At 38.5% G+C, this 26,013-nt stretch overlaps 1 protein-coding gene across 2 annotated transcripts in view; it reads left to right on the top strand.

The window, feature by feature from the left end:
- Positions 1-26,013, top strand: part of SPAG17 (sperm associated antigen 17) — a 226,566-nt gene that overhangs the window by 72,386 nt on the left and 128,167 nt on the right. For both annotated transcript variants that reach the window (XM_076000014.1, XM_012761835.3), the window contains 2 exons: positions 4,822-4,953; positions 24,420-24,606. In XM_076000014.1, the coding sequence (XP_075856129.1) occupies positions 4,822-4,953; positions 24,420-24,606 (319 nt within the window). The remainder of the gene's footprint in view (positions 1-4,821; positions 4,954-24,419; positions 24,607-26,013) is intronic.

Genomic DNA, 26,013 nt, shown 5'->3' with positions numbered 1-26,013 from the left:
GTCAGCACAGAAAGCTATTTGAATGTGCTTTTAGGTAAAAACACAAACCACAAATCACTTAATGTGAATAGCATGATCCCATTTGTATTAAAATATAAAAGGATATACATATATGCTTATATATATATATATATGAAATTGTGGAAAGATACACAAGAATTAGTTAACAGTGCTTATCTCTGGAAAGGGGAAATGACAGAGTGAGTTGGGAAACCATTTCTTTTAACTGTATACCTTCTGTACTATTGAGACTTTTTACCATGATGGACTATTGTACTCTTACTTTATTTAATTAATCATATATTTAAGAACATTAGCTACCCAAAAGAATGTGATACAAAAAAAATAGGAGTTAGCATTGTGTGTGTGTCGAAAGCCTGTTTGCTCAACCTTATGCTAGCCTGGACTGAGTCAAGCTGTAGCTTATGGACTCTCCTCCTGTTTGCTAAGGTCTTCATAAATCTAAACCATCCTGAGTCATTAACCCAAAGAAAATGGGTTAAATATGAAGTAATTATTTTGTGAATTATTATAGCTACTGCAACAGACACCATGGGCCCCCAGGGAAGTCTCTGAACCAAAGGATTCTTTTAGGGAACTGGAGGTTATTTGGAGCTCCTGGAGGAAAAGTCTTCCTCAGTCCCATCCCTTTCCCACTACCCAATCCCTCTCAGCCTCACACAACCACACCTTGCCCTCTTCTCCACCACCTTGATCACAAAGCCTGTTCCAGGCAAGGGAAATGCGGATCCAAAAGTTTATACTTCCTCAGAATTCACCTGGGATTGAATGTGTAGTCAGTTAAGCAATAATTCAAGTTGCTCCATATGCCTCCTTCTAAGCACACCAGGGAAGTCAGGCAGCAGGCCTAAAGGGAGCCCATTCTATCTACCCATCTATCCATCCATCTATCTATCTAGTCTGTCTATTTTATATAAACTTATACACACATATGTGCATACGTATATTTGCACAAAATGCACAATATGTATATTTGCACATATATTTGCACACATATATGTGCATATGTATATTTGTATACACATGCATATGCATACATACATACTTTGGTTTCCATGGGAATGTGTGGGGAAATTTTAAGTAATGGGTAGGCAGATTCTGGTACTTACCAAGGAGGCACTACATACAGAGAGGGAGAATGGTTAGAAGAGGGACAGGGGGCACTAATGTCTGTGGGTGGGCCTGATCCCCAGGCAAGGAAAGAATTTGTCTCATTTGGTATATTTTTGTTGGATCAAATCACTAGATGATAAATATGATGTAAGTCTTTTGAGCCAGGTCAGTGATAAACAGGAAAATATTTTTATTTCATAGTGGTGTGCTCACAAGCTTCCTAACAGAAAAAGAGCATCTATACCCCCAAAATAAGTATCTTCACACAATAAAGTACCAACTTGTCTTCCTGCCTCAGTGGCACTCTTTGAAGCTTAATTTTCATCTATACCAGTCTTTTCCAAAATTGAATGCCCTTGGTTGCTCAGCTTGGAGCCTCCCCCCAGCCCTGGCAGGCCTGCCTGCCAGCAGATCTGACCTGAGAAGGTCAGGAGACACTGAGACCTCACTGGGCAACAGTTTTCTCCATTTTAATGAGTCTCATTTGCCCATAAGACTGGTACTTTTTTGAGTTTCTGACTCATGCCTGCCACATTTTCTTGGTATTTTGGTTTGATGAGTACCCAGGTTTTGACGCACTTAGGACTGCTTTGTTTTGTTTTTCTCCTGCTTAGTTCTGGAAGCTTAGATTTTTGCCTAATTACTTCCCAACTGCTGCCAGCTCGCTGCTCCCATTTTCTCTTATATTTCTCATTCCCCCCAATACCTATAACCCTTGCCAGCTTGTCTCCCAGCACACACACACAGACACACAAATATGCACACACAGTTTAGCTATAGATACTGGCCAAATAACCTTTACAATGCTGGAAATTTGAAGGTTTGATCGTTCTTTCAATTAATACCAGTAAGACAGGGAAGGGGAAGCCTTTTGGAATATTATGTGAAAAGGTACATTTCCTTTTAAATTCTGTCTATTCTTTAGTTTTTCTACTCTCAAAGACTTAGCCTTCAAACGAAGATCCTCTAAATGTTTGTTTTTCATGTGAGGCCAAACTACTGGCTACTGACTAGGTGAAATTGTGAATTATGGGGTGTGAGAAGAAAGAATTTTTAGTGGAAATTAATTTGTAAACATCTTTCTTTTTCTGCTTCTTTTGGGGATGACTCACCATGAAAATATTCAGTCTCAGATTTTGAGTTCAGCATAAACTTTCATTTTCATTAATTATCCCAAGAATTCACAGTATTATTCCTTCTGGGGGATGCACAGAAAGTAGCATTGTGGGATTCAAGTCTCTTCAGAGCAACACGGTGGGGAGAGGGGGAAGGGGACAAGTATGCCTGGCCTCTGCTGTTCCTAATAATGCCTTGTGCAGGCTGTGCCTTTCTGCAGGCTGTTGGGCATCAAGTCAGCCTAGATGTGGGTCGCCCTCAGGCTGTTGAGGAAGAGGACGCTCCCCCAGGGCCCTCCTGAGGCTGCCTGTCCCACTGCTGATCTCACTCTGTGTCTGAATGTCATGACAACACGGGGCCCAGCAGGGCCGGTGGTACTCCTCATCACCCATCTCCCCCTATCAGGGCAGGACACCACTGTCACTGTGATGCTGTGAGATCAGCACAGCATCAGCAGATGCTTTGAGATCAGCATTCTACAGACAGTTTTAGACAAACCGGAAATAACTTTTTTGGCCTGCAAAATACTTTTCTCTTGCGACATTTTGTTGTGCTTTGAGTACATTTTAATACAGTGAGGTATTAATAACATTCATAGGCTCTTAGAGACAAAGGGCTACGAAGTACCTCCAGAGACATCCCATCCATCACCATGACGCTAGGCAGGCTTCACCCAAAACCCCCAGACATAGGTGAGTATTCTGTTTTCACAGGTCATCCGGAAAAGAGACTCCGCAACTACTCTGGGGTGACCCGTTCCAGTGCTGATTTCCCTTCAATGCTGTCATTATCTTTGTATTACAGGGAAACACCCCATGGTAGACTGCTGTTAGCTTTAAAAACACAAATTTGAATATTTTGAACCAGATGTCACAAAGCCTGATTGTCAGCACATTGTTTGTCTGGTAATGAAAAATGCCATTTCAAACCAAATACTGACATCTCTTCTTGGGGTTGAACCCAGCCGGACAGCTTTCACTGTACAGTAAATGCCTAACCCGCAGCCCCCTTAGGATTCCCTTCCATGTGGGATCTGATCATCATTAAATGGTGAGGTTTTCCAGGTGTACCACTATGTTTTTCTGCTCCCAGAAATCATAGCCATCATGTCCTTTTTCCTAAATCATGTTAGCAGAGCAGAACTGCCATGAAAAGCAAAGGCTATATTTCTTGCAGAATACTCACTTAGACACATGAAAAGATTTCTGACACTTGGTTTGTTCCTTTGGTTTTTAGAAGAGGCAGCTTTAAAGGAATCCTTTCCCTGGCTTTCCTCTTCTTCGATGTGGTACAGGAAACCCAACTTGGTCTCTAAGAGATCTAGTTACATTTTGGCACACGATAATCCACAGGACCTTCTGCAGTTAGAAGTGAAATAGGCACCTCCCTTTCTTTTGGCAATTTCCCTTGGCAAAATGGAAAGTCAAAGGAACTGAACTGGTCAGGAAAGCCCTGACCATGAGCTGGTAGGAACCTCAGACAAGACACAGCTCCGTGAGATACAGTGTGCACAGTCATTGTCTGAGACTGAAGGCCTGAAATTGACACCATATGCGCCCCAAGGAGTGATTGCTCCAAGGGGGAGAAAAGGAACATGTCAGAACATTTTGGTAACACCTAATTCATCCCGAGGTTATAAATAAATATGATGCTTGCTTAAAAACAAAAGTCAAAAAATACCTTAACTAGATTACTTCTGTGACAGTGCTTCAGGCAGAGGTGAACTTTATTAGGGAGACAAAGTGAATAAAGAGAAACACATAACAACTTTTTATGGTATATTTTACGTGATTTTATTTTTTTTGCAGTAAATAAAGTGGTTATAGGGCTCCAAGGAAAAGGGCCCAGATGTTAGAGAGTTGTGTGAAATTTAGGGGAAACAAGCTGTAAAAAACACAGTCATAAAACAGGCTGTCAGTGCCACACATCTGGACAATACAGCTGTATGTTCCTAGTGGCTGTCGTCACCCAAAGAAAACTCAATAACCTTATTTCACCCCAATTAGGCTGCATACCAACATGATCAACATTAAGTTGCAAGAGTACAATTCCTACAGTGCCTTTGTTTCAAGCAGCTTTTATCTTTCATTTGAATTTGGTTACCAAGAAATAAAAGACTGCTAACTTTGTCATTTCCACTGTTATAAAACCTTATTTAATTTATAGTGTTCTAATAAGTCAAAGTTTGACACTTTGGACTACTGTCTACGCCAAATAACAATAGACTTTATGTAGCATGAAACCAATCCATCAGTCATCCTAAAATGGAGCCCTGCCTATCTTTTCTCTACCTTTTTTGGAGAAAGCTGAGGCTAATACCATTGTGGAAAGTACTCTCTGCCTTATTGGAAAAAGAAATTGATATTCAGACAACCCAATTTATCTAAAGGAGAGGCCACTTTCTGTAGCATTGGGGCATTTTTTCCCTTCTTTTTTCAGCCAGCAATGAGACACCTTTGCAGTATAACAAATATTACAAAACATAAAATACTCTTTCTTCTTTTTGTCACTGACACACTGTACCAAAGGTTATAAAATGTCACTTTTCCTAATAACTGTGTTTCTTCATAGGTGTTAGTGGCAGCCAAAGCAATTATGGATAGTGGAGAGACATTAACCTTACCACTGATAGGAAAACTCTTGAAATTTCAACTTCTCCAGATTAAATTTAAGGACCAACAGCGACGGGAAAATGAAAAGAAGGTAAAGTATAATATTCTAAAGAGAGCAAGCAGTGAGTGAAATGGAGCCAGGTTTCTCCAGGAGCACTTCCTCTCTTCTTAAGCCTACCATTAAGTGTCACCTGGCAAATTTAGCTGTCACCTCAACTTCTTAGGGAAAAGTCTACCCGAAGATCTGGAGGAATTATGATAAATCCACTAAAAATAAGTTCCCTTACTATGAAAATGACAATATTCAGGGCATGTGCCCAAGATCGTTTCTTGGCAGAGTATTTATATAATACAGTTGTAGCAAGGAAGGGACAGGGAGTCAGGAAAAGTAAATATAAAAAAAGAGCGGAGAACCCCTCAGAATCAGGGTCTATTTAAAATATTTTATATGGTATTCAATAGGACTGCCTCTTAAAATAATAGGCACATCTGCACCTTCATAATAATCTGATATTTTAGCAGCTATCCATCACTTCTACTCCCATATTATACATCTGATAAATTTCTTCACATCTGCTTCATTTAACTTGCTTATGGAAATCAATCTGTGTGTCTTCCAAAGATTCATATTTGCATCTGAAAAATATTTTAAAATATTATTAGCAAACTGATGCCAGGTTCAAATTCATTTGGTATTATCATTACTCAAAATAAGAGATATTTTTCTTATTTCCCAAATCAAGCTGAAATATTTTTGGAAAGCCAAATACTTCTGTATGTACATGTATAATATATGTATATGAGATGGATTTGCATGTAAGCAGTTTCTTCATGCTCTTAAGTGGAAGAGGCAAAATCAATTCATGGAAGAAGAAAGAAAAAGTGAACATATTCCAATAATAACTTCTTCACCTTTGCAAGATCTCCAATTGTAGCTTTCCTATTTGAATTGGGCTTTTTCTAGAAAAAATTAATGATGCCACTTTGCATTCATAATATAGAGCTTTTTTTCTCAAAGATTCCCCCATTATAGTACCTTATTAGTGTGGCACATATTTATTGTTCCCAGGAAAATTCTACTCATAAGAGAATACAGTTGATGGTATAGTTTTCCATCATATACAGGGGATTTGTACCTTAAGAAATACTCAGGGAAGTTAAGACTTGGCAGAAGAAAAATTGGAAAATTTGAAACTAGTGTAGAAACATCTCTTCTTGCCTGTTTAAATTCCAATGTCATATGGGAATCTGAATTATTAAAAGTAGACTGTGAGTTTTGTAAAAATTTCTATACTTTGCTTTGCAGTTTCCCATGGTACTTACAAATAGTGCACTAAAGAGCATCGATTTACTTGTTTACCACCTAGTATAAAGTCTGTAATTGTTTATTATAAGAGTTGGTTGTAGATTTCAGTTTAAAAAATAAGTGGAATATCCTGTTAGCTCAGGAAACATTTTTAAAGCTTGGAACAATATAAAAATATTTCTGCACTATTGTTTTACTCAGCATTTCTTTGAAATATGAACTATAGTAATATGATTATGAGATTCTGAAAATACAGAAATAATCTTAATTTATTTGTTGAAAATTTAAGAGCCCTAAGTAATTGGGGCTTGAACTTTATGTATTTTTTTAGAAAGTATTAGATATAGTAAGAGAACTCTGAGTAATTAAGAGCCAATAATTACATAATCTAATTTGATTTCTTCATTATTTGGGGTTCCCAAAGCACCAACCCTAAATCTCTGAGTCACAACCATGTGAGTAAGTGCTAAATAAATTGATGAAAACTGATTGAAATGGAATACTCTCCAGAAAATATTCTTGGTAAAGGAAAGATGAAGGGGTTGTCTAGGGGAGGATAAAATCTATGTTCATTTAAACAACACTACTCAAGAGGTCAGTTGAAACAATTGAGGTTAATGTTTTTCAGCCAAGGAGTTTGGCAAATAGCAAGTAAGTAGAAAGTATCTAAAACTGACAATATGCTGCAGATTAAAAAAATGAAAAAAAGAAAAGAGGACTTTATTCAATCTCTTCCTCTTTCCTAAACCCAGAGTGAGATTCTGAGATTTTTATAAGAGGAGTGACAGACTCCAGCTTTTTAACATCGACATGAAATCTATGTAGATGTTTTCTTTCAAATGCTAATTATATTGTTCACATCTATACAACTCAAATAATGTTTTGTATCTTCTAGGTTTGTTTAATTTTTGGAATTGTATTTCTAAGAATAAATGCTTAAAAAATATTCATAGCAGTTAATTATAGAGAATATTAGGAAGAAAGGGCAAAAATAACTAATATAATTAAGTCCCTGTTCTGTTATCCCCATGGAACAAATGTAATGTATCACTGTATATTTGATCCTGCTTTAATAAATCAAAAATTTCTGAAAAACTAAATAGCAAATAATATAGTTTCAATTGATAAATACAATAAAGAAAGAGATCGTTATTTTGGACTCCACTAATTTTGATAACTTATAACACTAGTCTGGAATATACTTAACATTGCTTTTACTTTCTGCTTTGCAAGAAAGCTTCTTGGCTAATTAATGTTTTAAAAAATACAAAAGAAATTCTAAGAAGAAAAGTTTTAGCCTTTAGCATGTGAGTTTCTGGGACACAAATGCTGAGCTCTTATTGCAAATAAGTTGAATCTATTTAAAAACATTTATCTATTTGGAAACACCTTGTTGAATTCCAAATATAAATATCAACAAAATGTGCTCTATTTTTATAAATATGTTTTAGCATTTCAGAACTTTTGAATATGGCTGTTTCTTATATAATAACCCCAAATTAGTTAGATTTTATTATTTCTTAAAATTTGAATCAGTGGTTTGTTTAGAAATGAATTTTCTTACATCATTATCTTAACATTTACTTTGCATTTTTAGTTCTATCATTACCAATCTGTTGTTAATTCATTGATTCAACAAACATTTATTGAAACAAACAATTGCAGGAACAATGTACTGAGCACATATATTCTCATCATGTTCATTATAGTTTTAAAATAAATTGCTTTGTTCCCATTCCAATCCACATTTTAATTTAGTCCATTATCTGGATATTACATTTTTGCTTCTTTTTAACTCCAACTTTTATGTTATATATTAATTATGGATGTTTTTAAAACCAAAACAATTGGGATCAAAATATTTCAGTTATATTGAGAATTCAACTAAAAGAAAACATTTAATCATTAAAAAAAGATGAAAATACAAAAAATCATTAACCATTTAAATAATTGGCCAAGCTAAATCTAGTCTTATATGTCTCTGAGTGGAGTTCAGAATGTTTCCCCAGGTTTTAAGAAAAGATCCAAATATATTCTAACTGTGCTTTTAATTTATTTTAATTCAAATATCAATCCATATTTTCTTGGATAGTTTTAGATAACATATCTTTTATATAAAAGAAGAACAGTTTTTTCTTTTTCTAGCTTACGTGCTTAATACAAGTTGCCTTATTTTCTGATATACTGGAGTTGAAGAAAAGGAAGGTATGCAATAAAGAACTGTGAAGAGATGGTATTTGGTAAACTTTTCTTAAAACAACTCAAAATTAAACGTGACTAAGTTTGATGGTGCATCATCATGAAGCCACAAACAACCCAGAGCCTCCTCAAAAAGAGGGACAAAGAAAAATTAGAGTAGCTTTCGCAGACATTTTCCAGCTTCCTCAAGTCGAAACCCCGAAACACTGGAAACCAGCCAATGTAATGCCATTTTTGTGTGTGTGTTTTGTTTTAAAAGAAAGGCCATAGGGACATACCAGGAAATTACAGGCTGGTTAGTTTTGATTCAGTTGTGGTTAAAATCTTCAGAAACTATTTTAAGAAATCAAATAGAGAAAGAGCAGGAACTCAGTTTAGAGGAACCCTTGTGGTTTCAGGAAAGGAATAACTTGCCTCACTAACTGGATGGAATTCTTTGAGGCTGGATTATCGAAATGAGGATACTACCAACATGAATGCTGGATCTAAAGAACTAAGGAGGATCAAAATCCAGCAATTCAGAAGAAATAATAAATGACTCTGTAGCTGACTTATCTGTAAAATAGAGTAGTGTTTTCCTAATTGGTTTTAATTTGCTTTTAATTAGTGCAAACTTTTTATGGACTTCAGGAAAAATTTAAAGAAAAATACATAGCTAAATAGAGTAGTAATTTTTTTTTTTTTAGATTTTTTTTTTTATTTCGGCATATTATGGGGGTACAGATTTTAAGGTTTCAATAAATGCCCATTTCCCCCCCTCCCCCCAAAAGTCTGAGTCTCCATCATGACCATCCCCCAGATGGTGCACATCTCACTCATTATGTATGTATATACCCGCCCCCCTCCCCCCTCCCACCTGCCCAATACCCTATTACTGTAGTACCTATGTGTCCACTTAGGTGCTACTCAGTTAATACCAGTTTTCTGGAGAATATATCTGGTGCTTGTTTTTCCATTCTTGGGATACTTCACTTAGTAGTATGGGTTCCAGCTCTAACCAGGAAAATATAAGATGTGCTATATCACCATTGTTTCTTAGAGCTGAATAGTACTCCATGGTATACATATACCACATTTTATTAATCCATTCTTGGATTGATGGGCACTTGGGCTGTTTCCACAGCCTTGCAATTATGAATTGTGCTGCTATAAACATTCGAGTGCAGGTGTCTTTTTTGTAGAGTGTCACTGGATCATTTGGGTAGATGCCCAGCAATGGGATTGCTGGATCAAATGGTAGATTCACTTGTATCGCTTTAAGGTATCTCCATATTGCTTTCCACAGAGGTTGAACTAGTTTGCAGTCCCACCAGCAGTGTAGGAGTGTTCCTCTCTCTCCGCAACCACGCCAGCATTTATTGTTTGGAGATTTTTTGATAAAGGCCATTCTCACTGGGGTTAAGTGATATCTCATTGTGGTTTTGATTTGCATTTCCCTGATGATTAGAGATGTTGAGCATTTCTTCATATGTTTGTTGGCCATTCTTCTGTCTTCTTTAGAAAAATTTCTGTTCAAGTCCTTTGCCCACTTTTTAATGGGGTTATTTGATTTTTTCTTCCTGATTTTCGTGAGTTCTAAGTATATTCTAGTTATCAGTCCCTTATCGGATGCATAGGATGCAAAAATTTTCTCCCATTCTGTAGGTTGTCTGTTTACTTTCATGACTATTTCTTTGGCTGTGCAGAAGCTTTGTAGTTTGATCATGTCCCATTTATTTATTTTTGTTGCTGCTGTGATTGCCTTTGGGGACTTCTTCATAAACTCTTTGCCCAGGCCGATGTCTAGGAGAGTGTTTCCAACTTTTTCCTCTAGAGTTCTAATAGTTTCATATCTTAGGTTTAAGTCTGTTATCCAGCGTGAGTTGGTTTTTGTGAGAGGTGAAAGGTGTGGGTCCTGTTTTAGCCTTCTACAGGTGGCTATCCAGTTTTCCCAGCACCATTTATTGAAGAGAGATTCTTTTCCCCAGCGTATGTTTTTGTCTGCTTTGTCAAAGATGAGATGGCTATAAGAGGATGGTTTTATATCAGGATTCTCACATCTGTTCCACTGGTCAATATTCCTGTTTTTGTGCCAATACCATATTGTTTTAATTACTACAGCTTTGTAGTATAGTTTGATATCTGGCATATTAATGCCTCCCATTTTGTTTTTGTTGCCTAGAATTGCTCTTGATATTCGGGGTCTTCTTTGGTTCCATATGAAGCGTAACATTATTTTTTCTATATCTGTGAAGAATGCTGATGGGATTTTAATAGGTATTGCATTGAATCTGTAGATCAGTTTGGGTAGTATAGACATTTTGATGATATTGAGTCTGCCGATCCACGAGCATGGTATGGATTTCCATCTGTTTACATCCTCTGCTATTTCCTTCCTCAGTGTTTCATAGTTCTCCCTGTAGAGGTCTTTTACCTCTTTGGTTAAATATATTCCTAGGTACTTTAATTTCTTTGTTGCTATTGTGAAGGGAATTGAGTCTTTGATTTGGTTCTCAATTAGATTGTTGTTGGCGTATATGAATGCCTCTGATTTCTGTGTATTGATTTTGTATCCTGAGACTTGACTAAATTCATTGATCAGTTCCAGGAGTTTCTTGGTTGAATCCTTGGGGTTTTCTAGATACAATATCATATCATCAGCAAACAGTGAAAGTTTGATCTCTTCTGCCCCTATTTGGATACCTTTGATTCCATTTTCCTGTCTGATTGCTGTAGCCAAGACTTCCAGCACTATGTTGAACAGAAGTGGAGATAGTGGGCAGCCTTGTCTGGTTCCAGTTCTAAGTGGGAATGATTTCAATCTTTCCCCATTCAGTATGATGTTGGCTATGGGTCTGTCATATATGGCTTGTATCATTTTTAGGTATGTCCCTTCTATGCCTATTTTCTTAAGTGTTTGTATCATGAAAGGGTGTTGAATTTTGTCAAAAGCTTTTTCTGCATCTATTGAAAGAATCATGTGGTCTTTGTTTTTGCTTCTGTTGATGTGGTGAATTGCATTTATAGATTTACGTATGTTGAACCATCCCTGCATCCCTGGGATGAAGCCGACTTGGTCGTGGTGGATTATTTTTTTGATAAGTGTCTGGATTCGGTTAGCTAAGATTTTGTTGAAAATTTTTGCATCTATATTCATTAGGGATATTGGTCTGTAGTTTTCTTTTTTTGTTGCATCCTTTCCTGGTTTTGGTATCAGAGTAATATTTGCTTCATAAAAGGTGTCGGGGAGGTTTCTGTTCTTCTCGATGTTGTGGAATAGTTTCTGCAAGATAGGTACTAGTTCTTCTTTGTAAGTATGGTAAAATTCAGGTGTGAAGCCATCTGGACCGGGACTTTTCTTTTTAGGGAGATTTTTAATTGCTGTTTCTATTTCAGCTGTTGAGATTGGTCTGTTCAGGGAATCTATTTCTTCCTGGTTGAGCCTAGGGAGGCTGTGTGTTTCTAGAAATTTGTCCATTTCCTCCACATTTTCCAGTTTGTGTGCATAAAGATTTTTGTAGTATTCATAAATTGTATCTTGTATCTCTTTGGGATCAGTTGTGATATCTCCTTTTTTATTCCTGATGGAGCTTATCAGAGATTTCTCTTTTCTGTTTTTCGTTAGCTTAGCCAATGGTGTGTCGATTTTGTTTATTTTTTCAAAGAACCAACTTTTTGTTTTATTAATCTCCTGAATAGCTTTCCTGTTTTCAATTTCGTTTAGTTCTGATTTGATCTTGTTGATTTCACTTCTTCTGCTGGGTTTGGGGTTGGTCTGTTCTTCTTTTTCCAGCTCTTTGAGTCGTTTCATTAGATTGTCTATTTGTGATCTTCTTGTCTTTTGGTTATAGGCATTTATGGAGATAAACTTTCCTCTCAGAACTGCTTTAGCTGTGTCCCAGAGGAGTTGATAACTTGTCTCTCCATTGTCGTTTTCTTCATAGAACTTTTTTATTTCCGTCTTGATTTCTTCATTTACGAAGTAATCATTTAGTAGGAGGTTGTTTAATTTCCACGTTTTTGTGTAGAAATGTGAGTTTCTGTTAGGGTTGATTTCTAGTTTTATTCCACTGTGATCTGAGAAGGTACATGGTATGATTTCTATTTTTTTAAATTTCTTGAGATTTTCTTTGTGTCCTAGGATATGGTCAATCTTAGAGAATGTCCCGTGAGCTGATGAGAAGAACGTATATTCAGTGGATTTTGGGTAGAATGTTCTGTAGATGTCTGTCAGACCCAATTGTTCTAGAGTTTTGTTTAAGTCCATTATTTCTTTATTAATTTTCTGTTTGGAGGATCTGTCTCGTGCCGTCAGTGGGGTGTTGAAATCTCCGGCGATTATGGAGTTGCTATTAATCCATTTGCTTAGCTCCAGTAAGGTTTGCTTTATGAATCTGGGTGCACCTAAGTTGGGTGCATATATATTTAAAATTGTTATCTCTTCTTGTTGGACTGTGCCCTTCACCATTATATAATGACCCTCTTTGTCTTTTACTACTTTTGTTGGTTTAAAAACTAAATCGTCTGAAATTAGAACTGCCACACCAGCCTTCTTTTGGCTTCTATTTGCTTGGAATATTGACCTCCACCCTTTTATTTTTAGTCTATATGCATCCTTGCAGGTTAGATGTGTTTCCTGAAGACAGCATATACTTGGCCTGTATTTTCTTATCCATTCAGCCAGCCTATGTCTCTTGAATGGAGAGTTTAAGCCATTCACATTTATTGAGAGAACTGATAGGTAAGGTAGATTACTGATCATTCTGTTGGGTTGGATGTTGTTGCTATGATTTCTGTCTTGAGCCATTGTAATATCTGGCCTTTAATATCTTTGGGTTTTGGTTGTTTTTATATTCGTGGGTTATTATTATGATGTTCCATGCATAACGCTGTTTTAAGCACTTCTTGTAGGGCTGGTCTTGTCTTGGTGAATTCTCTGAGCCTTTGCTTGTCTGAGAATGTTTTTATTTCTCCTTCATATACGAAGCTTAGTTTTGCAGGGAATAATATTCTAGGCTGGGCATTGTTTTGTTTCAAAAGAGTGAGAATGGGGCCCCAGTCTCTCCTTGCTTGTAAAGTCTCATTAGAGAAGTCTGATGTTATTCGAATTGGCTTTCCCTTGTATGTTACTTGCTTCTTTTGTCTTACAGCTCTTAGAAGGGCCTCTTTAGTTGATACTTTGGTCAGTCTGATGACTGCATGTCGTGACGTCTTCCTGTTTGCATTGAATCTCCCAGGGGTCCTCTGAGCTTCTTGAACTTGTATATCAAGATTTTGAGCAAGGCCTGGGAAATTTTCCTCTATTATATCTTCAAACAACTTGTCCAACCCTTGAGTGTTGTCTTCTTCCCCTTCCTGCAACCCTATGACCCTCACATTAGGTTTCTTCACATAATCCCACAGCTCTTGTAGGCTTTGCTCTTTTCTCTTGTTTCTCTGCTCTATTTCTGTGACTGATTTATTTAATTGGAGGGTGTTATCTTCAAGCTCTGAGATTCTTTCTTCTGTTTCATCTACCCTGTTCTTGAGACTTTCCACTGTATTTTGTAGTTCCTTGAATTGATTCTTCATTTCCAGGAGTTCGGTTACACTTTTCTTCAATGTGTCTATTTCTTTTCTCATATCCTGGAGACTTTTTGTGGTTTCTTGGTGTTGGTTATTGAGTTGTTGTTGCAGCTGGGTGAGTGTTCTTATGTTCCACATACGAAATTCCTCTTCTGTCATATTGGTTGCCTGATTTTGGTCGGTGTCCGTTTCTAGGGGGCTGGTGCTCCTCTTTGGGGGTGTGTTTTCCGTTTGGTTCTTCATATTTCCTGAGTTCTTTCGCTGATTTCTTCCCATGTCGATCAGTTGTTGTTTCTTTCCTTAGGTTATTGTTTGGGTATTCACACACCTTGTTTAGTTTCTGAGGCGTTAGGTGGTGCCTGTGGGTGAAATTGGACCACTCCCTGTATATTGAGTCAGTGGGTGCCGTGGAAAGGCCGTGCAAGATGCCGTCCCTGTCAGTAGGTGGCGTTTGCTTGGAGGAACAGGCTATGGTGTTGATTTTGAGTCCTGTTATCAGCTCTCGTTCTGGGCGGAGCTGGGTTGGGTAAGCCTGCCCTCAGGCCGTTAGCAGGGGTCAAAGTTCTGTTCTCTGCTTTCAGGGAAAGCTGTCAGGGCGGGGCTGGAATGGTCCCGCTCAGCCAGAAAGTCTGGGTGTGGGGGTGGGGCTGTCTGAGACCCGCAGTCTGCAGCAGGCCTTGCTTCTTTCCACCCTCCCCAACTCCACAGCTACTCCTGGGCCTCTGCCAGCAGGCCAGACCACAAGCCACCAGGCCTCCCCGGACTGTGATGCTGGCGGGGAGTTTCCCTGCACAGGAATGCCACCTGGGTTGGGCGCACGGCCTCCTCCTGGGAGGAGGGTTGCCCTCTAGGACGCCGATCCGCCCCTGGAGGCACACAGACCTCAGTAGGCTGTTCACTTATAACCCTTCTGTGCCCCGGGCAATGCTAGCCCTCGGTGCAGGGGATCTGGTCTGCAGGTCCGACCTCTGGGTCCCAGAGTTCAAACTGTATCCCCACCAGGGAGAGGATTTCCGGTCCTAATTCACCCACAGGGAGCCCAAGCTGGGTCTATGTCTCTCAGCCTCTGAGTCGGCACCGTTTTCCTGGGAACAGGGTGCCAGTAGCACCTGGGAGGGCGGGCGGGGTCCCAAACGGGAAGGTCCCATTCCCTGGAGGTGCCTCCGGCTGGTGGCTGTATTGTCTCTCTGGGCAGCCGCGGGTAGGGTCGGCGGAGGGGAGGAGGAGGCAATATGGCGCCTGCCGCGCGGCTCGGGTCTGTGCACACGGAGGTGCCCGGAGGAAGTTGGGAATCTGGTGCCACGTCCGCTACAGGCTCACCGCTGGCAGGCGGCGGCAGTCTCTGGGCTGGTATCCGCAGGTCTCTCCACCCGCTGGGGAGCCCACCAGCAGTCCCGAATGCAGGGGAGGGGAAACAGCGAATCCACCTACCCTTGCCGCTGGTCTCCGGGCTGCTCCGGTGGTCTCAGCCTCCAGTTCTCCTCCTCAGCCTCCTCCCGTGGAGTCTCCCGGTGTCTCAGGTACCCCTCCTTCTGGCCCTTGTCTTCTGTATGCTTGTCTTCTTGCTTCTTTCCTCTAGTTTCTGCTAGAATCTGTCTTTTCTGCAGAGACCCTCTGTCTGGCGGTGTTATTCGTCCGCCATCTTGCCAATAGAGTAGTATTTTAAAATACGAAATTACCATGGTTATAGCAGCTAATAATAATAGTTAGCTACCATTATTGACTGTTTGACACTGTCCTAAAGCCTTTACACATGCTATATCATTAATCTTTTAAATGAGTTTATAAGATACAAAGTATTATTCCAAATTTGCAGGTGAAGAAACTGAGAGTGTGAAAAGTTAAGTAATTCTCCCAAGGCCAAACAGCTATCCTCCATGGTGGAGCTGGGATTCAAATCTAAAATTGTCAAACTCCAAAGATATGTTCTTAACCACTGTACACACCCATCCCAAGTGTGTCTTAATAGTTATGAAATGGCACTTTTGTCTCATAGTCAGTAGAGTGCCTGTGCAGAGAAGTTTCCCTGTAGGACCAATGGCTTGCTCAGTAATCTACCAATAGCCATCTGGCTCCACTAATTACATTGCATACAACATTCTGAGGTTAAACGTGGGGACAGTGGTCAAGGGAAGGAGCAAAACTCATCAAAGATTAAGACCACTGAGCTAACCAACCATGGGTTTCCAGGGGAATTCTGACTTAATTTCTAGTCCCACACTCTGCCCAGAAATGACCCAGTCTCTGGTGGGAGAAGGTCTCTTACAACTAGACTTCCTGAGATTATCCACATGTCCTCATGCCTTCTCCCTGCCCTACTGGTTGGTAAGGTGGGACAGCATTAGCTGATCTGTTGCTATAGTCTCTCCATGACTATATAGAAAACATAGAAAAGGAAAACAAGACATCCACAATGCCATGACCCTGTTACAATTAATGTTAACGTTTTCACATTTCCTTTCTGTTTCTTTCTGTGGATTTGTTTCTTTATGTAGCTGTGATCATTGTAAAAACATTTTTTAATCCAGCTTTTCTCAGTTAAAATAGATCATGGCTTTACTCTTAACCACAGTATCCACAGGTATCATTATTATTGGTTACATGAAATTTTATTGACTAACATAATTTTCTTAACTATTCCTCTATTATTGAACAATTAAGTTATTTCCATATTTGTTCATTATAAACCATTTCGTTTATCAGAATTCTCCATATTTTGGGTAATTTCCTTAGCATATTGAATTGGATTTATTGGGCCCAAAAATGTTCCCATAACCTTATGTTTCCCAAGTGGGTTCTATGGCCATTGATACCTAATTCTCTATTTTAAAATAAAAAAGACCCCCTAGTCAAATTAACTTGGAAAGCACTGTGTATCATATACTACCCTTGTAGATTTAACAGCACAGTAGCTAATTAAAGATGAAGCAGTGTAATGAAAATAAATCTTTAATATTGTTTAACCTACTGGCTCTCTAACCTATTTGACCCCATACATTCTTTTTCAAGCTATCTTTTTGGCTCCCACAGTCTGGAACCAGTGGAAAAGAGTTTATGAGATAGAGTGAGATCTTGAAAGATAACTAGAGGAGCACTCAGAGATATGGTTTCTCATAAATCACATACTTATGGAGTGAGTTAGTTACAAATGCCATGAGTATGTTTTCTTATCTATATCCTCAATAATATTACTATGAGGATCTTATGATAATCACATATGAAACACAAAGTTATACATACATATGTAGATGCATTATTAACTATAAGAATAAGGTGAAGTATAGCTATTTAGCATCAGTTCCATTGACTTTTACCATTTACCTTCCTTTCATCATGAGGAATAAAAGAATGAATACCTATTAACTACATTTGAACTTTGACATCAAGAAGTTACTGAGAAATAAAATATGATCTCAAATATTTTGAAGTATCAAATAACTAGGTTGCCCTGTTACAGAGAAGGAGAATTTTTTATTTCTCCCTTTAAAAAGTGAGAAGAATTTAAAACTAAGGATTCCAGGTAGGTGTCAATTGATACTCAACTGAGTATGTGAGATGCTAACACTTTTTTGTGGTTATTGCTAAGACAAGAAGACCACATCTGCTATGTAGTGTGATTTAGTTAAGAAATTTCCATGCCTATCCAAAGCCTTCTCACAGTGGGAGACATCCAGATGCTTTCCGTACCTACTGCATTTTAAAGAAAATGAACTCTGCAATGGACTTGTCTCTCCCTTCATAGGCTGGGGAACATGTGTTCCCCAAACATGGTAGAAAGAGGGACCTTTTAAATACACCCCTTCTAAATTTTTGCCTTGAATTAGCAAGAGTTCTCTCTGAGTTTTTTAAGTTGTGAGCCGATGACCATAGTATAGGAACCCATGTGTTATGTTATCCAGAAGTAAGAAAGGCCAGAGAGAGAGTTTGGGTGAACTAGCTTTAGTTTATGGTTTAGGGAGTCAGCTTTGCTGAATGCTTTCCTTATCTGGTTCACTCTCTTCCCCCACCCAAATTCCAAGACATAAACAAAACCATAGGTGGGAGGGGCTTACTCAGAATGTGAGAAAAAGGTAAGAAAAGAGAGGAGGTGATTTTCCTATAATTGGGGCATGGTGGAAAAGGATGTTCCACCTTTGGACTAAGGCAGAATTCTAGGAACCAAGCAGAACGAGTCCAGAATGAAAGGAACAAAAGGACTATCCTGGTTCAGCTTGAATGTGGAGGGCAGGAGGAAGGAGGAGTAGACTGAATATAAGAGACCACCATCACGGCCAGCTGTACAAGTAGAGCAGAGGGGCTGGGTAGGGCAAGGACCATGTTTAGTCATCCACTAAGGACATCTCAGCTGGGTCTGGAGCCCAAAGGGACCAGGTGCTTCCATCCACTTCTATTCTCTGCATAGTTTCTCTGCACCAGAGAATCCTTTCTTTACCTGGGAAATTCTTTACATAGCAGTACTTCCTAAAATTCTACCAATTGAAGATACATCATTGTTAAATGGAAAATGCAGAACATCAAGTTATATAGCAAGAACAATATGACTATGTAAAAATGATGTATAAAATTAATTTGAAAGAATGCATTAAATTTCTTCTTCATCCATCTTTACTGGGTGGTAGAATTATGGTGATTTTTGTAAGCTCTTTATTATTTTCCCCAATTCTTCAGTAACTATTCTTTTCATAATAAAAAATTATTTAAAGAAATAAATCAGGATTTATAAAATACTTTAAAAATACTTTTGTAAAGGTAAGATAAATGGGTATTGAGAATTTCAATGTTAATGGAAATTAGTTTAAAAGATGCTTTTATCCAGTCTCCCAAGTTTGGCCTTGCTAAAGGAATGCAAAGACAAAAGGAAAGGGAGAGAAAGGAGTAGAAGAGGGCAGTGAGCAGGAAGAGTAGCTGAAAGAATGGAGTAAGTACTCTGGAGAAATGAAAGAGCATCCAGCAAGTATGATTCAGCTCCTGGGAAGACAGAGTAGAATGAGGGCACACGGCCATGGAAAAGAAGTCAGAAAAGAATCAAAGACTGAGACTGACAACAGAACCAAAGAAACAAAATAAATTTAGGGTTTAGAGTCAAACAAGTTGTGCCTCTATTACAGCTATGTGTCTTAGGACAAGCTGTGCATCTTAATTTATACAATGGAAATAAAATTACCTATCTTGCAGATTGCTTTGTGAGATCAAATGAAAGAAGATGACATCTGGAAAGTACCTCTCATACTGCATTCCTAGACTCTGCTATTAGAATTTACCACTTTCTTTGAATTGTGGGTTGAGGTCAGCCCTCCTTTCTTTAGAATCCCCAGAAACCTCACAGGAGAAAGGGCTAGGGAGTTCCTGAACTTCTAGAACTACAGGATTTGCTAAGGAAGCTCCCAGGGAATGAGACCTGTGTGGTACACAGGCTCCCTGCCCACCTCGGAGAGCCTGCATGGCAGAGGGCCCTCACTCTCCAGCCCAGGACAGGGACAGGTGCTGGGACACAGGGGCAAAAATAACAACAACAACAAAAAAAACCTCTTCTCTAAAATGTTCACTGTATTCGGCAAATATCTGTGGATTGATGAAATAAATGAATGTATAAATAAATGCATATTTATTCTTCTAGGTAAACTTAAGAATAATTTAACCTAAAATAGTTTCTTCCTTGCAGATCAAAAGACCACCCTGAGATTTTATTTTATTTAAAATTGCAGTTGTGAAGGTCTCTGATGGATTTTGATGGCATAATTGAGAACTTTCTGTGGCAAGGCCAGTTATCCACAAGAAGCTGTACAGCTGCTGCACATGAGTGAATCTGCCATGCTCTGAAGCTTGGCTGTTGGACAGCTCTGCATGAGTCTTGCCAGTGCCGCTAGGCCAGCTGGACTCAGGGTCACTGACTTGTGCCTTATGGACCTATTAAAAAAAGCATGGGTGACAGAACCAAACTGGCCTGGCCTGGCTCTGCAACACTTATTGCCCTCACTCCGCCTCAGTTTCCTCCTCTGTAAAATGAGGATAATGTTCTACTCCTTGTACTTACTTTGAAGAGTTGACAAGATTCAATATCTGGTCTATAGTAAGAACTCAATAAAAAGAAACATAATGATATTGATAAAAAATGATTAGGATGATAATAATAATGACAATGACAGCCATAATTAGAATAGCCATTTGCTCATTTATTGTTGTAAATATTATCATCAATTTTTATAGGACAGGACCATCAGCCTTCACTGAAAGTTTTCTCCCTGTAAACAAACTGTACACAAGAAGTCAAACTGTCAGAAAGTTATGTAAAGAACCTCAATTCTTAACTGGGGGAGATATTTTAATGGTTTATACCTCTGATGGGATGCTGTAGCCCCCTGACCATAACAGCCCTACCTCCCAGGTTGCCCAGACTCTCCTAGCAGTCTATCAGGACATTCTGTGCCCTGGACAATTTTGAAACACCACTGCCATTCTCTGGCTCTCTAACTCTTCTTTTTCTATGTGTTATTGCTGACCAATGCTCTTCTTACTGGCCTTTCAGTTCTCTAATGGCCATTTCCTCCACTTAACCTTAGCCATTTACTCCAACAGCCATATTATGAACCTTGTCATCCACAAAGACCTCATCACCTCCAGTCTTGAGATCTCCCATTCTTTAACCCTGGTAATTTCCTATCCTTACTTCTTACTCATGATCCAACATCTTCCCACAAAAGTTCTTCAACCACATTATAATTTCCAATCCATAGATCCCAATACTTTCTATTCATTGTTCTCTCCTGCTGTTCATCTGACTTAGATTCCATGGTCCAGATCATTACAGTCATTTTATTACAAACTCTCGATTCCCTCGCTCTTCTCTCCTTCCATCATAATCATTTTGCAGAACCTCTCCCAGGGTGAACTCAATGATCCCCCATTTTCATGTCTGTACCTAGCAGCTAAGACTAACTAGAGGAATTCACACAACTAACAAAGTGGTTTCATTTGAAATTAACAATCTCAATATTTCCAATGAGTTCTCAACACTGACAGAGTTCCACCATATTTCTTCAATAAGCTTGCTTCCTCAATCTCTGAGATGACTCTCACATTATTTTCTCTATTCAAGCCTCCTACCTCTCACCTGCCTTTCTCAGTTGATGACTTTGCCTCATGCTTCACTAGAAAAAACTGAAACATTCCCTCAACACCATCAAGATGTCTCCCTTTCTTGCATGTACACCCAGCCACCCATCCTCTCCTTGCTGCTTTTATTATACTAAGTAATTGTCTCTTCTCCTGTCAAGGTCCAGTCACTGACACACTCTTCTGATCTTATCCCATGTTACTTGCTCGAGAACTTTAATTCCATCCCCCCCAATATCTTGAATGTCTTCCTCTCCACTGAATCATTCCATTGGCCTGCAAACACAACATTTTTTGACTTTGTATGCATACATACATACCTTGACCTCATACTCCCTTCTATCCATTCATCCATTAACTACTCATAGCTTTTGTTCCCCTTCACAACCAAACTTCTCAAAACAGTTGTCCATAAAAGTGATTTTCCTACTTACTGCCTCTACACTCCACCTAATTGTTCTTGTTAATGTTACCTACAACTGCCGATTCTTGTCTCTTTGCCCTTTTTGATCTCCTAGTTCTATAGCTTTACATTACATATTTTTTCCTACTCTTTTAGCCTCTTCTCTCTTTTGTTGGCAACTCCCCCTTTACCCCAACTGGTAATTGTTGGAGTTCCCAGCATGATCACAGGCTCAATTCTCGTATTTCTCAAGAACTCTTATCTAAGGTGATTCATCTTTTCCCATGCAATTAACTACTATCTATATGTTACCCGCACCTGAATTTGTAACTCCAGCCAAATTTCTTTTTTGAGAAGAGATTGTGTATATTTAACTGCCTCTTTGACATCTCAGGAGCATATCAAGGTTAACATGATCCCTCTTAATAGTCTTCCCACCTTAAGTAAAAACCATTTCTCACCCAATCTTCTCTATCTCTGTAAGTGATTGCTCAAACTAAAATCCAGGGTATTATCTTTGATGTACCCCCTATTCATACTTCATATCTTTCAGCCCCTGAAGTTTCAACATCCAAAACACATCTCAAATCCATCTATTTTTCTTCACTATCTTACCACCTTAAACCAAGTCACTATCAGGTTTTATCTGGACGATTGCTTGAGTTTCCTTACTAGTCTTCTGGTTTCCAATCTTGCAAAATCATAAATCTCCCCCACCACTTAAAGCCCTTCATGTTTTTCCCATTACATTTATGATAAGATATAAACTTGTTACCTCACCTCCCAATCCCTGGCTGGCCTGGCCCATGTCCTACCTTACACTCCTCTGGGTCACTCTCCCCCTTGCCCACTAATGTGCTATCCTCATCTCCTTTCAGCTCTTTGAATACACTCAGCTCTTTTATGCTTACACACACACATTTTCCTTTCCCTGCTCCTCGTGAGGATGACTTATCTTTCAGGTCTTTGTTCAAATGTCACCTTCTCAGAGTCCTTCCATCACCAGCCTACAACAGTGGTCTCCTCAATTGTGTTTCAATGACTACTCTTGGCTTTATTCCTTGCAATATCTGCCAAAATTTGTAGTTATATTTTTATCTGTTTGTTTATATGTCTTTTTATCTTTCTTCCCCCATAGGCTGAGAGCTCAAGGGGCAGAGCCCAGCCCTGCTATAGGCACCAATTTACATCTGGTGCTGAGAGAAGTTCTGGGGCCTTTTCACACCTCTGTACCTTACCTGTGCTCTCCTTGCTGCCTCCACTAAAGGTTGTGAGGGACACCTGAAGCTTCTACTAATGTTTCCCTCTGCTGCTGAGGAAACCTGGGACAGAAATTGAGGCTCATAAAAATATTCATTGACTGAATGAATGAGTAAATGAATACTGGTATCCCACACATTTTCAGAACTTCTATTCTTACCAATGTTTTATTATTAAGATCATTTGCATGATTGGGAATCAACTAAGAGAGATGTGTGTGAAGTCTCGCAAGCTTGACTTTGGCAATGATTTCCTTCCCTTTCAACCCCCGTTTTCCTGTCTGGCCTAGAGCTATTTCCCTGGACCTCCACTTCTACTCCAGGGACATATTCTTTTTATCTTTGCCCACAACTCTTCTTAGGTGTTACTTTTACCATTTATATGTGTTTAACTACATTGAACCTCTCTTCATTTTCTTGAAATGATGGGATGCTTTCATAGTCTGTGCCTGTCTCCACCCAAGGCTGTGAGTGACACCTGCCATATCTGCTGATGTTTTTCTCTCCTGCTGAGTAGCAAGTGTTGGGGACAGCAGGATTTCACCTCTACTGGAGCCACAAGTACTAGGCACACATGGAGAATTCATGGGCCAGTAATACTGCCTCTGAGTGTCAAAGATAAACTGGGTGGTCTGGAACCCTCAACATCCAAAAGCCACATCGAGTAGGGGAACTGCTCCTCTCCCCTTCTGTGCTATATTCTGTTAGCTGGATGTCGAAGCAACATGTCTTCTTTCCCTATCTCTAATGTCTTAGAGGTTTTCAAACTTAGATTTCATGACCTCAGAGATGTAAGTAGATATCAGAGTCCAAAATATTGCAATGGTGATTTGTTTTGTTGAGTATGGAAAAAATAACAATATAAATATATTATGGATCTTCTGTACAGCCACCATATAATACTGCCACAACCAATTTGTATTTATTATAAACACATGAATTGAAAGTATAATTATATTATGAAGTACTGTACAACATTTTTACCAATTGTTTGCAAAGAAAAATATTGAGTAACTACATGGTACATGGCAATCTAAGCATACCCCAGAGCAGTGTGTAAAGAATTTGTGTTGCCAGCTGATGTTTTGTGCTGATCCTATTTTTGAATATATCAAATAGCAACCATTGGTTATGTTGGTATATTTTTAAATAGGATCATAATAAAAATAATTTGTTAATGCTAAGTTCCCTCAAAATATTTTAATCTTTAATTTGGTCAGTACATTACTTGAACTATGAAGTGTTTTATCAAGGAGACTTTAGCAAAAACTGCTCTTTCTGTTTTCCTTTTTATTTTTAATTTTTGTTTTGTTTTTAATGATCAACCCCACCTGTAAGACTCAGACAGAGGCTTAGGGTTAGTCTAAAAGATGAACCTGAATTTCTGATACTACAATGTACTTTGAATCATCCTTCTGCTCTGCCTCCAAACAACTGAAGTGGCTTATTAGGCCACACTTGACTCTCCTTTAGGATGAATTCTCTTCCAGAAGTCTCTTTGTGTAAACGACTTCCTGGCACCTACCCTTCTAGTCCTCCTCATACATAAATGTACCTTATGACAACTTGGACTCACGCTGGAATCTCCACTATCCTGACTTAAAGAAGGAAAAAATGGAAAATAAATGAGTAAACAAGTGATTGAATAAAATGGAGAATTCATTCACCTGACAGTAGAAAAGCCATTGCTTGCTCATTATATGATTTGGAAAAAAAGTATTCTCTCTTTCCAGGTGACAGAAGAAAGATTTAAGTTAGAAAAAGAAAAAGGGAAAGTAAAATCTCCCAAAGAGAAGAAGACTTCAAGTGCTAAGCTTGCCAAAGGAAAGGGAAAAGATCAACCTGAGGCCAACACAACAGTGAAAAAGACCACGCAGTTAAAACGGAGGGGAGAAGAAGATGACACCAAACGTTACATTGGTCAGTAAGTTCTGCTCCTGCTGATGCCTTTCATTTCCTGCTTCATGACCTATCATTGTCACTTCGGAAATCATTCCAATAACGGTGCTTAATCTTTCCCAACCTTTTTACTCTTTATAAAACCATATGACTTGCTCCCAATGACATCATAATAGAAAAATATTTCTATTTTCAATTAAGTTGTTTTTAGGCAAATATTTATTTTAGTATGTGTCTTGCCAGCCACATTTACATAGTGCAAATAAGGGATGAAATAGCCAGCTCGTTGTGGTACCAAAGAGCTTACTATCTTATTGGGAATATAAAGGAAAGCCAGGCATAATTACAAATCAAAATAAAAAGTGATTATTGTCATGAGTGAAATACAGTGGTAAGAAAATCAGACCAGTTAATTTGTGACACACAGAGTGCATAGCTTCTTAACTCCCATGTTCTGAGATGGATCAACTAGAATTTTCTTTTATTTCAGATTATTAATATAAAAATTATTCGTCCTAGGCAGCTATAAGTAATTCATTTCTGCCTTCTCTTGAACCCAGATGAAGTGATCAGTTGTTATTCATCATATTTAAGTAAGATAACAGTGGGCTTTCACATCCTTTACCAGTTGACTTCCCTCATATATTCTCTGCTCTAAATCCACTGCACTTAGCAATAATGTTGTTATGGATTCCATGAGCAATATCAGCACTGATGTGTTTAGTGATAGAAGAAAAGTCGTAAGTTAGAAATTAAAAGTTGTGCCTCTGTTGCAGTATTTGTAAGTTGATCTTAATGGGCTATTGTGAAATGTAATGTTTTCATGTACCATGCATGTACTATCAATATTAAAATATAATAATTATTCTCAATCCTCGGAATATCACATTCTAAAATAAACTCATGTTTTAATATTAATAAAACAGTATAACCAGGGAAAAATAGAGGAGAAAAATTTTAGGAAAGTACACAATATGTACTTTTAAAATATAATGCAGTAAATACATAGTTGCTACATAACCCATACTCATATTCATACCCATTGACATAAATGCATATAATACTTTGGTAAGAGAGCATGTTCATATTCAATATTTCCCTCTCCTGTAAACACCTCTAGTTATAAAATACCACAAAGCTGCAGTTACTCGTAATTCAGGAGTAAAGCCAGATGTTGCTCAAAAGAAATTAGAACCCAAAAGTGGTTACAGGATAAACTTTGACAAAAACCTAAGCACACATTTTCCATGACCACAGGCCCCATGTATGTTTGTCCTACTATTACACCTATGTCTCATTTGCAAAACTGATTTAATATTTTGTAAAATGGTCACAGCCTTATTACTGGAAGGGCAATAATGAAAAACAGTCAACATAACTGCATTCCAACCAACTGGATCATTTTTGGCAAGCCAGAGGGATTATAAA

Source organism: Microcebus murinus, chromosome 2 (genome assembly GCF_040939455.1).
Source record: "Microcebus murinus isolate Inina chromosome 2, M.murinus_Inina_mat1.0, whole genome shotgun sequence".
NCBI classification, from domain to species: domain Eukaryota; kingdom Metazoa; phylum Chordata; class Mammalia; order Primates; family Cheirogaleidae; genus Microcebus; species Microcebus murinus.
Note: the sequence above shows the minus strand (reverse complement) of the source record. Positions and strands in the feature narration are given on the sequence as shown.